The sequence below is a fragment of the Muscardinus avellanarius genome, assembly GCF_963383645.1.
Source record: "Muscardinus avellanarius genome assembly, chromosome: 7".
Lineage (NCBI taxonomy): Eukaryota > Metazoa > Chordata > Mammalia > Rodentia > Gliridae > Muscardinus > Muscardinus avellanarius.
The window spans coordinates 104027131-104041749 of NC_137793.1; the positions used below are offsets into that span (position 1 = coordinate 104027131).

The 14619-nt window shown below is 51.2% G+C and overlaps 1 protein-coding gene across 1 annotated transcript in view; it reads left to right on the top strand.

The window, feature by feature from the left end:
• Positions 1 to 13182, top strand: part of NCF2 (neutrophil cytosolic factor 2) — a gene marked incomplete at both ends in the record, with an annotated part of 28490 nt that extends 15308 nt beyond the window's left edge. The window contains 10 exons of the mRNA XM_080699086.1: positions 1111 to 1170; positions 3330 to 3373; positions 6143 to 6284; positions 6436 to 6504; positions 7584 to 7656; positions 9791 to 9816; positions 10141 to 10292; positions 10386 to 10503; positions 11028 to 11202; positions 13070 to 13182. Coding sequence (XP_080555212.1) covers positions 1111 to 1170; positions 3330 to 3373; positions 6143 to 6284; positions 6436 to 6504; positions 7584 to 7656; positions 9791 to 9816; positions 10141 to 10292; positions 10386 to 10503; positions 11028 to 11202; positions 13070 to 13182 — 972 coding nt within the window. The remainder of the gene's footprint in view (positions 1 to 1110; positions 1171 to 3329; positions 3374 to 6142; positions 6285 to 6435; positions 6505 to 7583; positions 7657 to 9790; positions 9817 to 10140; positions 10293 to 10385; positions 10504 to 11027; positions 11203 to 13069) is intronic.
• Between the last annotated feature and the right edge of the window lie 1437 nt (positions 13183 to 14619).

Genomic DNA, 14619 nt, shown 5'->3' on the forward strand with positions numbered 1-14619 from the left:
TGGTTTGCAGACAGCCTCAGCTACTTAGTGAGCCCTTTGCAACTCGGTGAGACCCTGTTTCAAAATAAAGAATAAAACTTAGGACTGGGGGTGTAGTTCAGAGGTAGAATGGCCCTGGGTTCCATCACCAGACCTGAAAAAAAAAAAAAGAAAAGAAAGCCACATGTTGTATAGCTCTACTTATATAAAGTATTTGAACAGGTAAATCCACAGATAGAGAGTAAATGGGCGGTTGCCATGATAGGGGAAGGTGGACTAATTGTGTCCTGGGTACAGCATTTCCTTCTGGGGTAATGAGAATGATTTGGAAATACTTAGAGATGGGACTTGCACAGCGCTGTCAATATACGAAGTGTCACTGAATTGTTTCACTTAAAAACGATTCATCTGAGCTGGGCATGATGGTGCACACTTGTAATCCCAGTACTTGGGAGACAGAGACAGGAGAATCGCAGGTTGCAGGACAGCCTCAGCAACTTAGTGAGACTCTCATCAACCTAGCAAGACCCTTTTTCAAAATAAAAATAGAATAGGACCAGGAGCAGAGCTTGGAGGGAGAATGCCCCTGGGCTCCATTTCCAGTACCTTAAAAACACGTTAACCTGATATATGAATTGCATGTACTGGGGATGAGCCACGGGACTTTCTACCTCTGAGCTACACCTCCAGCCCTTTTTAAATTTATTATATTAAAACAGTGTCTCACTAAATTGCTGAGGCTGGTCTCAAACCTGTGACCCTCCTGTCTCAGCTTCCCAAGTGTGCTCTCCCAAGCCCCACTAAACTTATTCCCTCCCCAAAAACAGCTGGGGCTGGGCGTGGAGGTCAGTGGTAGAGTGTCTGCTTAGCACGTGAGAGGCCTTGGGTTCCATCCCCAGCACTGAAAGCGCGCGCCTGGGTCACCCGCGGTAAGCACTTCTTTCTCTGCTTGCTGGAACTTCCAACCTGAAGGACAGGTTATCCTCAGGGACAGGAAGCTAATCCTCAGCCATCATCTACTCCAGAACCAACATAGGCGGGCAGGCGGGGTGAAGGAAAGGCGGGCTCTTGGGGGAAGCCTGGCTGGGACACGGCACTGGCAGACCCTCACTTTCCCTTCCTCTGTCTCAGGTGGTGGCATCCGTGGTGGATCAGGACAGCTTCTCGGGGTTCGCCCCACTGCAACCGCAGGTGAGCCCGCCCTGGCCTGCTCCGTGGATCTGCACCTCTGCGGCTGCGCTGGAACTGCTGCCCAGAGAGGACCAAGGCTTCCGCTGCCTGGCGGTGTGGCCCCGGTGCAGGGTGCAGCTGCGGCCACACCCGGTTTCAGCTTCCAGGGCTGGGAGGAAACCAGGGCCATGTGAGCTTCAGCTCAGGTTCCCTGAGGCTAACCTTCCTACTTCTGTGAGTTCTAAGAGGTCAGCGGATTGTCTCGGACAGCCTTGACTGTTCTCTCTGAAAACGGAAATGCAAACTTACGGAAGATGGAAGGCTTTATTTGGAAATAGGGTCTCATAGCTGGGTGCAGTGGTGCACCCATGTAATTCCTGTGCTTAAGAGCCTGAGACAGGAGGATTGCAGGTTGGCAGCCAGCTCCAGCTACTTAGTGAAACCCGATTTCAAAAATAAAGAATAAAATATAGGATTTGGGGGTGTGGCTCAGAGGTAGAATGTCCTCAAACTCTAGTACCGCAGAAAGAAAAAAAGGAAGGAAGGGAGGGAGGGAGGGAGGGAGGGAGGGAGGAAGGAAGGAAGGAAGGAAGGAAGGAAGGAAGGAAGGAATAGGGTCTCACTGACTTGCTGAGGGTTTTGCTAAATTGTTGAGGCTGACCTTGAGCCTGTGATCCTCCTGTCTCCACCTCCCGAGTACTGGGATCACAGGTGTGCACCACTGTGGTGGGCAATGGAAGACTTTCCATCAAAGCCTCTTCGGGGCCGGGCGTGGTGGTGCACACTTGTAATCCCTGCGCTTAGGAGGCTGAGACAGGAGGATCGCACAGGTTCGAAGCCAGCCTCAGCTACTTAGTGAGGGTCTCAGCAACTTAGACCCTGTTTCCAAATAAAATATAAAAAAGGACTAGGAGTATAGCCCGGAGGTAGAAAGCCTCTGGGTTTCACCCCCAGTACCACCAAAAATAAAAAGCCTCTTCGGGGCAGGGGGCTAGTTGGGGGAAGCCTGTGGCCTGTGGCCTGAAGCCTTCAGAGCTCCTGGCCCCACCCACCTGCCCAGGTGTGCAAGGGATTCCCTTGGGAACACGGGCAGGGGGCCACAGTGCATCGTTTCTCAGCCCCAGGTGGGCTTGGAGAGGTGGTTCCAGATGAGCTGGACCACCCTGGGGCTAGGAAGGCAGGCAGGAAGAGGGCGCAGCAGGTTGAGGACACGAGTCCCGTTCCTGAGGAATCGTGATAGGCAATGGCATTTCTCAGCACTGATACCGGAGGTCTGGAGCGCACCACCTGTGGTGGGGTCTGCGCCATCCCTGCCGCTGCCCAGGACCCCCGGAGAGCCTCGCTGGGTCTCGATGGCCACTGCTGGGCCAGGGTGTGAACAACGCTGGGGCTCTGGGGGATGGGGTGAACAAAGCTGGATAAGGAAGGCCCGTATCTGGATTCTTTGACCTTGTTCTTCTCAAGCAAGTTGATGCAAGCCTTGGGGAAGTCCTTTGGGCTTCCGTTCAGCCAGGGGAGGACAAGAGGGCAAAGAAGCCCAGACAAGCCAACCGTGTGACATTCAGTGCAGAAGAGGGGGTGGACATGGAAGGGCGATCCCTGCCGGTCCAGTGGATCCCAGGCTGGCTTTAAGTGCTCAAATAGGAGCAGAGCATGGTGGCCCATGCCTAGAATCTCAGTACTTGGGAAGCAGAGATAGGAGTATCATGGTTTGTGGATAGCCTCAGCTACTTAGTGAGGTCCTTTGCAACTCAGTGAGACCTTGTTTCAGAATAAAGAATAAAAAATAGTGCTGGGGTGTAGCTTGGAGGTAGAATGCCCCTGGGTTCCATCCCCAGTAGCGTTTAAAAAAAAAATTATGGAACTGAGCTTTTGGGAAAAGTCCTGGGAAAGGGAGGGAGCTCAAGGTCACAAGTAGTCGGGTGACAGCACCTTGCTCTGTGACAGCTAACCTCCTCCAGAAACCAGCTCTGGATCACGCTGAATTGCTGCGCTGGGATAGCATGTGGGGAGCGGTGGGAGGCATTCCTTCCTGCTGCGCCTGGGGGCCCCGCCTTCTCCCTCGCAGTGTTCTCACCAGCCCCAACTGCAGCCTATGCTCCCATTACCATTAACAGTCCACTCTGCCCCTCCTCCTCCACCTTGGTCCTCTCCTTCATTTTTTCCTGGATATTCCACAGGCGGCCGAGCCTCCACCCAGACCCAAAACTCCAGAGATCTTCAGGTAAGTTGGACTGACCACCAGGCTGCAGAATATCCGTGCTGCAAGCCCGAGCTGATGGCGGGATGAGGGTGGAAAGGACGACACCAGGGTCAGGCCTCAGTGGCGTGGCCTTGGCCAGGGCATCCGGCTCCCTTTGTTTTCAAGGTCAGAGCAGAAAGATATAGGTGGGGAGGGAGTCCTGACTGCCGGGCCCAGCTCCCTGGTGTCCCCGTGTCCAGTGCACAGCTCCCCGCCTGGTGGGGTTGTTGAAGTCCAGCAGCATCACGCAGGACACGGCCCAGCTCAGAGATTAGGTCCGTCCTGGCCACAGGCCCTCTGCAGAGCGGGAGGCCAGGGCGCTCTGGGGCCTGGGAGCCGCGTGGTGCTCCCTTTCCTGTGTGGATGTTTCCCATTCTCTGTTGGCACATGTTTTCTGAGAAGTTAGAGGAAGGACTCAAGAAAAGGAAGTCATCCTTACGACAGAGCGATGCAACCTACAGCTTTTTTTTTTTTTTTCCTTTTTTGGTCCTAGGGACTGAACGCAGGGGCTTTCTGCTCTCCAGCTATGCCCCCACTCTTTTTACTTTTTATTTTGAAACAGGGTCTAGGTAAGTCATTGAGCATCTCACTACTTGCTGAGGCTGTCCTTGAACCTGCAACCCTACATGTCTCAGCCTCCCAAATGCTGGGATTACAGGCGTATGCCACCATAGCTGGCTTAGAGCTTTTGTTAAGAATTCCCTCTGAGTGAGAAAAGCAAGCCAAGTTCCCCCTGCCAATAAAGGAGGATCAGAATGGTTAAAAAACAAACAAACAAACAAACAAACAAAACAACTACAGCCGGGTATGGTGGGGCACACTTGTAATCCCAGTACTTGGGAGGCTGAGATAGGAGGATTGCAGGTTTGTGACCAGCCTCAGCTACTTAGTGAGGCCCTCTGCAACTTAGTGAGGCCTTGTTTCAAAATAATAATAATAATAAAATAGTCCTGGGGGTGTAGCTCACAGGTAGAATGCCCCTGGATTCAATCTCCAGTGCCACCAAAAAAAAAAAAAAAAAAAAAAAGAAAGAAAGAAAGAAAAAAAATAGGGCTGGGAGTGTAGGTCACGCTCACTTCTAAACTGCCTGGTGAGAGGGGTCGAGTCCCCACACAGACTACACGAATACACAGGACTCTGAAAACATGAGCAGGAACCCCATGCCTAGGCTGCCCAGAGCCAGCCTCACTAGCCACCCGGGTGGGAGGAGTAGATGGGTCTTCAGGAATCTGGGAAGGGGACACCAGGCAGCATAACCCAGCCGCTGCCTCTGCCGGACCCTCCCGCTTCCCCACCCCAAGGCTGGCCAAGACTCCTCCTCCCCGTCCTTCTTTCTTTCTCCTCCCCTTTCCTTTCCTTTCCTTTCCTTTCCTTTCCTTTCCTTTCCTTTCCTTTCCTTTCCTTTCCTTTCCTTTCCGTTGAACCCAGAACCATCCTATCTCTGAGTTACACCCCCAGCCCTTTTTGTTTTTATTTTAAAACAGGGTTCCGCTAAATTGCTGAGGTTGGCTTTGAACCTGTGATCCTCTGATCTCAGCCTCCCGAGTCCTAGGATGACAGATGTGCATGGCCACACCCAGTGCCCCATCCATCCTTTCTTGCTCAGCTGGCTCTCAAAGGCTTCTACCTTTCAGCCTTCTGCTTGCTGCACTCCGGGGAACCGCCCGAGCCCAGACGTGGGACCTAGCCAGGTTTACCCAGCTGAGAGCATCTCAGAAGGGAAGAGAGGGCAAGGATTGCACGGCCGGCTTATCTAGCTTCTATAGTTTTTCTTTTCTTCTCTCACTGCATATAGAGTTACCTCCCTTAATCTGCAGATTAGCTTTCTGCAGTGTCCTGTGGTCTACCACCATCCACAAATAGTAAATATAAAATTTCAGAAATAAGTTATAAGTTTTAAGTTTAATGTCAATCTGCGTAGCATGATGAAATCTCACACTTCATCATCTGTTCACCCAGACACGAATCATCACTGTCCAGTGGGTCCACACAGCATGTGCTACCCGCACGTTAGTGACTTAGCCACCTGTCTATGAGATCAGGATCGCTTGTCTCAGAATCACACTGCTTGTGTTAAAAAAACCATTATTTTAATAATGTCCCAAAGCTCAAAAGTAGTGATGACAGCAATTTACTTACAAAAGAAGCTGTAAGTGCTTCCCTCTACATGCAAAGATCCCAGTATTTAGGAGGCTGAGACAGGAGAATTGCAGGTTTGAGACCAGACTCAGCAACCTAGCAAGACCCTGTTTCAAAACAAAAAATAACTGCAAAGATAAGGTTGCTAAGATCTATGGTAGGATCGAATCTTTTATTTGTGGAATTGTGAAGAAGGGAAAAGAAATCGGTGCTGGTTTTGATGCGACCCCTCAAACTGTAAAAGTTACAGCCACGTGGGCAGGAAGAACTTAGTTCAGATGGGAACAGTGTTAATTTGTATATATAGCCAGCGAGAAAAACGGTCCCCGTAAGGTTGGGGCCTATATGTGGTTTCAGGCATCCACTGGGGGCTTGGATGGTATCCCCCTGTGGGTAAAGGGGGGCCACTGTATGGTAATAGGGTATGTTCACATGCGCTTCTTACCCGGTGCTGTCTGGGGACCAGGCAGGCAAGCCCGGGGCATGCAGGCTGTTAGGGGTGGAGGAGCAGCGAGCCTGGAGCTGTCTCTGGCTCCCAGCCCCTCATGCCTCTCTCACAGCGAGGACGCAGGCCAAGCTCAGCAGTGGCTGATCTTGTGTCTACCCCCGCAGGGCTCTGGAAGGGGAGGCTCACCGCGTGCTGTTTGGATTTGTGCCTGAGACACCAGAGGAGCTCCAGGTCATGCCGGGGAACATCGTCTTTGTCCTGAAGAAGGGCAACGATAACTGGGCCACGGTCATGTTCAACGGGCAGGTATTCGGAGGTGGGGGTGGTGGCCAGGGCTCAAGATCCTGGTGGCAAAAGGCGGAGCCAGCCTTCCCCGCCACTCCGGGCTGACCCAGGGTTCCGGCGCCGATGAGCACATTTTTATTTTCTCTTTTTATTCTGTGATGTCGCCCTGCAGAAGGGGCTGGTTCCCTGCAACTATCTCGAACTGGTTGAGCTTCGGATTCACCCTCAGCTGCAGCCCCAGGTAAGGAAGCCCGAGGCCTGGCCGGTTCCGCCCACCCTCAGAACTCTCCCTGGGCCTGAGCAGAGCCTGAGACGGAGCAGTGTAGACATCACTGGCACTTAAGGAAGACTCGTCGCTCTTTCTGGGCCAGTTGGGCTGGCACCAGCTGCTCGGAGCTGGGCCTGGGATGAAGGAAAAGGCCAAGCTAAGCTATGCTGAGTGAACCCTCTGCCTCCAATCCTCCTGGGCAGGGCTGCCTGGACCCCAAGCCCACAGTATCGCAGGGTGAGGTCTTCCCAGATGTGTCCCCATCACCAAAAAGAAGAGCCGATGTGTTGGTTAGCACAATACTATTAAAAAACAAAACAAGATTTGCTCTGGAGTGAATTCAGTGCACCCTGCCAGCCACTACTTCTGAAGCTGCTGCCACCCGTCTCCACTCTGAGGCCCGTCCTGCCAGGCCTGGAGAGCTGGGTCTGAGCAGCTGAGAGAATGATCCTCTCTCTAGATCCTGCAACCAGTGGTGCGTGGGCTCAGTCCTTTCTGGTCAGAGTCTCCATATCCAGGTGCTTTGAAAGCCAGGTGTGATGGCACACGCCTGTAATCCCAGTACTTGGGAAGCTGAGACAGGATCGCAGGTTCGAGGCCAACCTGAGCAACTTAGTGAGACCCTCCTCAACTAAGTGAGACTTTGTTTCCAAATAAAATAGAGGACTGGGGGTATAGAATGCCCCCTGGGTTTCATCCCCAGTAACACACAGACACACACACACGGTTTCAAATGCTATGCAAAAGGGAGTGGGGCTTCTCTCTCAGCGTCCTCTGCTGTTAACACTAGAGCACGGTGCCTGCCCAGGATTTCTATCATGGCTGAGGGGAGAAGGTGGCAAGGGCTCAGGGGCCGCTGGGACTCATTTCTACTGTGCTGTCCCTGCCCGGGCCTGCCCTGCCTCCACTTGTAACCTGCGTGTTCCTTAGTCCTCCCTGCATGGCAGTACCCCCTGCCAACTTAGGAAGTCAGTTCCATCTGGCTCCTCTCCATCGGGGGCCACAGGGAGAGTTTTGTCTTCATGAAGGTTCTATCTTCTTGTCACCTCCAGGAAACCTCCCCGGAGTCCGATGTGCCACCTCCCCCCAGTTTCAGTGCCCCAGGAAGACCCCAGTTGTCACCAGGTTAGTGGCCCTGAAGCGACATCCCAGGCCTGTGCAGGAAGCGCCCTCCCCGCCTCCCGGGAAATTCTGCTTTCTTCTCCCAGTATGCCCCTCAGCTTGTGACCACACGGCCTCGAGCCTCCTTGCCTGTGTCACCCACCCACCCAAAACGCAAAACCCAGGTCCTCACTACCTGCTCCAGAGCACTGGGGCAAGGGACAGGGAACGCCAGAGCTTTCCTTTGGTACGCACTGAAAGTGCTGAAACCCAGTCCCAGGCCTCAGAAGAAAGTGGAGTGGACGAGAATTGCACATGCTTCCCTCAGAGGGCTGCAGTGGCTTTCCAAACATCTGTGGACCTGTATCTGGAAAATAAATTGCCCTTGGGGGCGGAGATGTGAAAGGGAGACAGAGCGTCTCTCCACAAGCCTCTCCCCTAACGCAGAGACGGCTGTCTGGGGGAGTCATGAGTTCTGATCGAGATAGATCGATCAAGCAGGACCTCCCCATCATCAAAATTGCTCTCTGGAAGAGAGAAAGAGAGAGATAGAGAAAGAAGAAGGACAAGGAGATGAAGGAGGAGGAGAAGAGGAGAAGAAGAAGATGGAGAGGGAGAGGGAGAGGGAAGAGATTTTTTTTTAAATTGGCAATGGAACCGAGGGCCATTCTATCTCCAAGCTACTCCCCAGCCCTATTTTATTTTATTTTATTACTTTAGTTTGAAACAGGGTCTCACTAAGTTGCTGAGGCTGGCTGTGAACCTGCCATCCTCCTGTCTCAGCCTCCCAAGTACTGGGATTACAAGCATGCACCACCGTGCCCAGTTCTCCTGCATTTTTATCTTGAAAGATTGCAAATCTACAGAAAAGTTGGAAGTAATGTACAAGAAACACAAGAATACCTTTCACCCCAGTGCACTATTGTTGACATCTTGCCCTGTATACTGGCCCTGCTCCCCTCTCTGTAACCCCCAGCCAAGTCACGTGAAAGTGAGCTGCAGACATGGGGCCGGAGCCACATGGGAGCAGTTTTCTTAAGGACAAGAGGTCTTCTGTGTAACCACTATGTGGTCACTAAGTCCATATGCAAAAGCTGCCCGGGCCCCCATCCCATCCTTGACAGTTCCTTTCTGTCTAGGAGACCATCAAAGATCACCTATTACCCTAGGAAGATTTTAGGAATACAGATGTAGGCCTTTGATTCTGATTGTTTACAATTTTTGGCACTGGGGATTGAGCCTGGGGCATTCTATCATCTATCTCTGAGCTACACTCCCAGCCCTTTACATATATATATACAATATATATATATGTATATATATTACATATATATAATTTTGTTACTGTTGTTTTGAAACAGGGTATTGCTGAAGAGGGTCTTGCTAAGTTGCTGAGGCTGGCCTTGAACCTGTGATCCTCCTGACTCAGTCTCCCAAGTACTGGGATTACAGGTATACAATGCCATACCTCACTTGAGTTGTCTCCCCCCACCCCAGGACAGAAATAGTACTTGGAATTCTACTATATTGATATATTATGAACATTAGAAAACATACCAACCAGGCGTGGTGGCACACGCTTGTAATCCCAGCATTCAGGAGGCTGAGACCGGAGGATCGCGGTTCGCGGCCAGTCTCAGCTACTTAGTGAGGCACTCTGCAACTCAGTGAGACCTGTTTCAAAAATAAAAAGACTAAAAATAGGGCTGAGGTGCAGCTCAGAGGTACAATGCCCCTGGGTTCCATCCCAGGTTTGGCAAAAACAAAAAAAACAAACACTTAAAAATAGGGCTGGGGCTGTAACTTGGAGGTAGAATGCCACTGGGTTCAATCCACAGTACTGAAAAAAAAAAAAATTAAGGCCATCTTGCACTCCCTGCTTTTTGGTGCCTTGGATCCCACTGGGTTAACTGCCTGCCCCCTCTGAGGTTGGTCAGGAGGTGCGAATCCCTTAATCTCTGGGCTCCCTAGAAGCAGGGCGGGTTTGCCCCTAGAGTGAGGCTTCCCCACAGGCACTAAGGCCAAGAACCACCCCAGGGATGGAAAGGCAGACGCTGGGTCCGTGTTCTAAGAGGTCTCGCTCGGAGCAGGGAAGGAGCAGGCCAAGGCTGTTCATTCACCGCCATCTTTTGTTTTACATCCTACCTTTTCCATTTAGGTCAGAAACCAAAAGAAGAGCCCAAGGTAAGTTTTCCTTATACTTCTTCCAGTGGGAGAAGATGGCAGAGCCTGGGCTCCCCTCCTTGGGCGGGTGGCTTTGGATTCTAGTGAGTCCCATGGAAGGGTGGCACCGTCGTGGGCTGGGGAGCTGCCCACGCTCCCCCCCACACTCCTTGTCAGGCTGCAGCTGGGCGGCCGGCTCTCGCTCAGCGGGCTAGGGAACCTCAGGAAACCATGGCCTCTACCCTGCCGCACAATGCGCTCCCCCTGCCACACTCGAGGCCGCCGTGGTCTAGGACTGGCTGAAAAGCTCAGGCACTCCAGGGTCCTTGCTGTCTCCTCCCACAGGAAGTCAAGCTCAGAGTTCCCCAGCTCTACACTCTCAAGGTGCACTACAAGTACACGGTGCTCTTGGAGACCCAGCCGGGGCTGCCCTACAGCCAGGTCCGGGACATGGTGGCCAGGAAACTGGAGCTCCTGCCGGAGCACACCAGGCTGAGGTTAGCACGGGCTGGGGCGGCGGCCCTGAGGCCAGGGCTGGGTCTAGAGCTGCTGCTCCCAGAGATTTATGGGCTTTACTGGCCATCCCTCAGCTACCGGCCCCGGCCTCAGGCTGGAGGGGAGCTGGCACCGGTTACAGAAGCAAGCATGAAGGATGCGTGGGGCCAAGTGCAAAACTACTGTCTGACTCTCTGGTGTGAGAACTCAGTGGTAAGTACAGGAGCCTGTGCGCCCGCGGGGGCCCCACTGGGGGCGGCCTCTTCCATCAAGCACCATTGCGGGCATTCCCAGAGCACTGCGCTTGGCTTGGTGTTGGAAATACAGAGTGTTAATAGCTGCAGCTCTGCCTCCCTTTTACTGCATCCTCACCCCAGCTGCCTGGGAGGTTCCCCCCTCCCCCACCCACCCAGAAGAGTAGTCCTAGGAGCTCAGAGGAAGCCTTAAGCCTGCCACTGTCTGCCCGGGTTTGGCATTATGCCTTAGAGCGCCAGGATGAAACAGGTTGGGGTTGCCTGAGGCAGGAGGATTGCAGGCTCATGGCCAGCCTCGTCCACTTAGTGAGGCCCTCTGCCACTCAGCGAGACCCTATTTCAAAATACAAAATAAAATAGGGCCGGGGATGTAGCTTGGAGGTAGAATGCCCCTGTGTCCAATCCCCAGTACTGCAAGAAAAGAAAAAAAAAAAAAAGATAGGATAGAAATTAACAAAATCAACAGGCCTTTTATCATTTCAGGGCGACCAAGGCTTTCTAGATGAACCTAAAGAGCGACGAATGTCTGATGGTGATAGCCAGACAGCAGCTCGGTTTAAGGAAGGGAGCCAAGTGGTGGCACTCTTCAGTTATGAAGCCACGCAGCCAGAGGACCTGGAGTTCCTGGAAGGGGACGTAATCCTAGTGCTTTCCACAGGTGAGTGAAGTGCTAAGCCAAGACCACAGGACGGAGCCCTCCTGTGAGCAGACACAAGGCCAAGGGCAGAGAAGGAAACATCAGTTGCCCACACACCGCAGTGGTCGCCAGTGGTTTCAATCCCTCCCTAGCTTTTGGCAGGCGGGGGCAAAACTGAATGCTGGGCCCTTTCAGGTCTGTCCCTCTAACAGGCAGGGAAGCAACAGGCACAAGGCTGGGATAACATCTTATCACAGATGGCCACACTCTAGAAACCATAGATTTTTCATTCCAAGAGTTAGCAAATTGCCTGAAATCTTCCTTTGCAATAAACCACGCATCTTTGAATTGATGGGCTTTCCAAAGAGGTGAGGAGGTAAATGTTGACTTAGACACAGCTGTTCCTGTCTTGTGTCTCTGGTGACGGGCCAGGTTCTGTTAGGAACCAACAGATTAGAAGTGTGGAACGGGAGCGGAGGGGTCTTGGTGACTGTCAGATTGCAGCGGGCCTAAGCATCCCCCAGGAGTTTGCTACATGCTGGGTGCGCTTCCCAGATACTAATCTGCACATCTAACCAGTTTCCAGGCAACACTGGCCTGCACATGCTCTGAGAAGCAGTGCATTAATTCATGGTTTTAGTCTCACTCCTCCACTTGGAAGTAATTCCCGTCAACAGAGTCTTGCTCACACGGCTGAGAGATTGCGCAGACAAGTCCAAGTAATGAGAAGCTATTATTGCTATTTTAATTTTGTGGTCGTAGGGATTGAACCCAGGGGCATTCAGCCTCTGAGCTACACCCCTAGTTCTGTTTTATTCTTTATTTAGAAAGAGTGCCGAAGTAGCTGAGGCTGGCTGCGAACCTGTGATCTTATCTCAGCCTCCCAAGTACCGGAATTCCAAGTGTGCACCACCACACCTGGCTGAGAAACTATTATGTACAATAGAAAACCTAACAGATATGGGAAGAGAGTGGGAGATTTTAAAGTTAATGGGGTAAGAAGCATGTGTGGCAATTAGCTCAAAATGACTAGAGAATCAGAGGGCCCTACACCGCACATCTTTCAAGGGAGCCTGGAAATTCAGGGGCAGGACTGGGTCTAAGAATTCTCAGCGACATTTTCCAAGTGCCACTGTCAATGTATCAGCTAAATTGTCCAGGATTTTGCAATTGTCTTTTTTTTTGGGGGGGTGAGAGTCAGGGATTAGATAAAAATGAGAACACACAAGAAAAATCTTCCGATAAATATGGAGAGAAAGCACTATAGTCCCATGACACAGAAGCCTAAGTGGTTTAAATCGGGGAGTCAGCACACGCCGGCAGGGCTGAGTTCCACTGTGCTCGATGCTGTGAGATGGTCTCATCTACAAAGTGTTTCCCAAATCTTAACGCACGCGTATCGCCTGGCAACTCTCCTTAGATACTGGAGTCTGGGATGGGGTCAGAGATGTTTCATTTCTAATACGTTCCTTAGACGTTGGGACAGTTGCTTCCAGTTCATACCCACATTATAAACGTGGACATAGTGCAATTAGAATCACCTCAGGGGCCAGGTGTGGTGGTACACGCCTGCAATCCAGTACTCGGGAGGCTGAGACAGGAGGAGCGCAGATTTGCCTCAGCTACTTAGTGAGGTCCTCTGAAACTCAGTGAGATATTTCAAAAGAATACAAAATTCTACCTCCAAGCTGCTGGGGGTGCAGCTTGGAGGTAGAATGCCCCTGGGTTAAAAGAAAAAAGGCGACCAGTAAGAAGGCTAAATAACCTCCAGTCACTTTCCAACACTGCCTTCACCACTCCCACAACTAGAGGTGGGGGAGGAGGACTGAAAAGATGGGATTTTCCTATGCTGGTTTTAGTGATCCACATGTAATTTTCCTTTTGTCAGTGAATGAAGACTGGTTGGAAGGGGAGTGCAAAGGGAAAGTTGGCATCTTCCCCCAAGCCTTTGTCAGAGAGCACGCAGCCACGGATTTGGAAAGCATCCGTCCAGTCGTCTAGGATGTTTCACAGTCTGCCAAGCTGGGGAGGGGGGAGGAAGCTCTATTATTCATCTGCAAGCTTTACCAGATCTCTGATGTACTCTGTAATGAGACCTTAAAGTTTGGAAGTGTTCACTAACCCATCATTCCCCGTTAAAATTACACCTACAAGGCAAGGGCAGGAGCGTTCAGGACGGAGCACCCCGTACATGGAAGGGGGTGAGCGAGGCGTCGGGGAGAGGTGTGAGGTCTTTCTTGTAGGGTCTCAAGAAGCCTAAGCACTGGCTACCAGATATGTTTACTTTGTGAAAACTCAGAGTGCAAGCTTAGCCGGTCGTGGTGGCGCACGCTTGTAATCCCCGCGCTTGGGAGGCAGAGACAGGAGGATCGCGCAGGTTCGAAGCCAGCCGCGGGCCCGCGGGCGCTGGCCTATGAAACCCTGTTTCCAAATAAAAAAATGTAAAAAATAGGTCTGGGAGTGTAGCCCGGAGGTCGAAGGGCTTCCAGGAACCCCAGTACCACCAAAATAAAGAAAAAAAAGTCAGAGTGCAAGCTTATATGGTGCACTTCTCTGTATGTGTGCTATCTCAATAAAAAACCTATCTTACAAAAATAAGACATCCAGGTCCAAGAGCTGAGTAGAAACATTCTTGTTCTTATACCATTAATATAATAGACTCCAGAGGCTTCAAGTAATCTAGGTTATTGAGGTGTATACTGGGCACGGAACCCAGGGGCTTTCTACCTCCGAACTACACCCTCAGCCCTATATTTTATTCTTTATTTTGAAACAGTCTGAGTTGCAAGGTGCCTCACTAAGTAGCTGAGGCTGGCTGCCAACTGCAATCCTTCTGTCTTAGCCTTCTGAATGCTGGGATTACAAGGATGAGCCACCACACCTGGCTTCAAACTTGTTTTCTTACTAAAGTCTCAGACATTGCTTACACAGAACCTGGACTGAATTAGGTTCAAGTGGTAAAAAGCTGTGTTCCGGAAGCCAGTTCATTTGATTATTTCACACTATGGTTATTATCACACTAAGACCCATTAAAACTTTATTTTGGTTGTCACTCATGATTAGCTTGGATGAAGGATTCCATAAATACTGGACCTTGGAACCCAGTCTAATTCTTTTGCCCCTTCTTCTTGTAGAGTATGTATGGCTTTGTTAACATTTTTCCAGATGTGTAGGTGCTTATGAAAAGCAGAGTTAAGAAATGAGTTTAGATTCAATCAATAGCTAGTAAAGGCAGTCAGGATGAGCCCTCGCTCCCAGCCCACTGTTGAAGGCCCAGCAAGCTACCAATGAAAACCTTGGACACAGATGGAGGAGAAGCCCCCCCAAGGCTAAGAACGGTAATGATTATTGGTGTTAATCAGACTTAATTTTATAGGCTGAAACGATAAACCATCTCTGAATTGCTCATTAACAGAATAGGGCTTGGCGGGGGGTGTT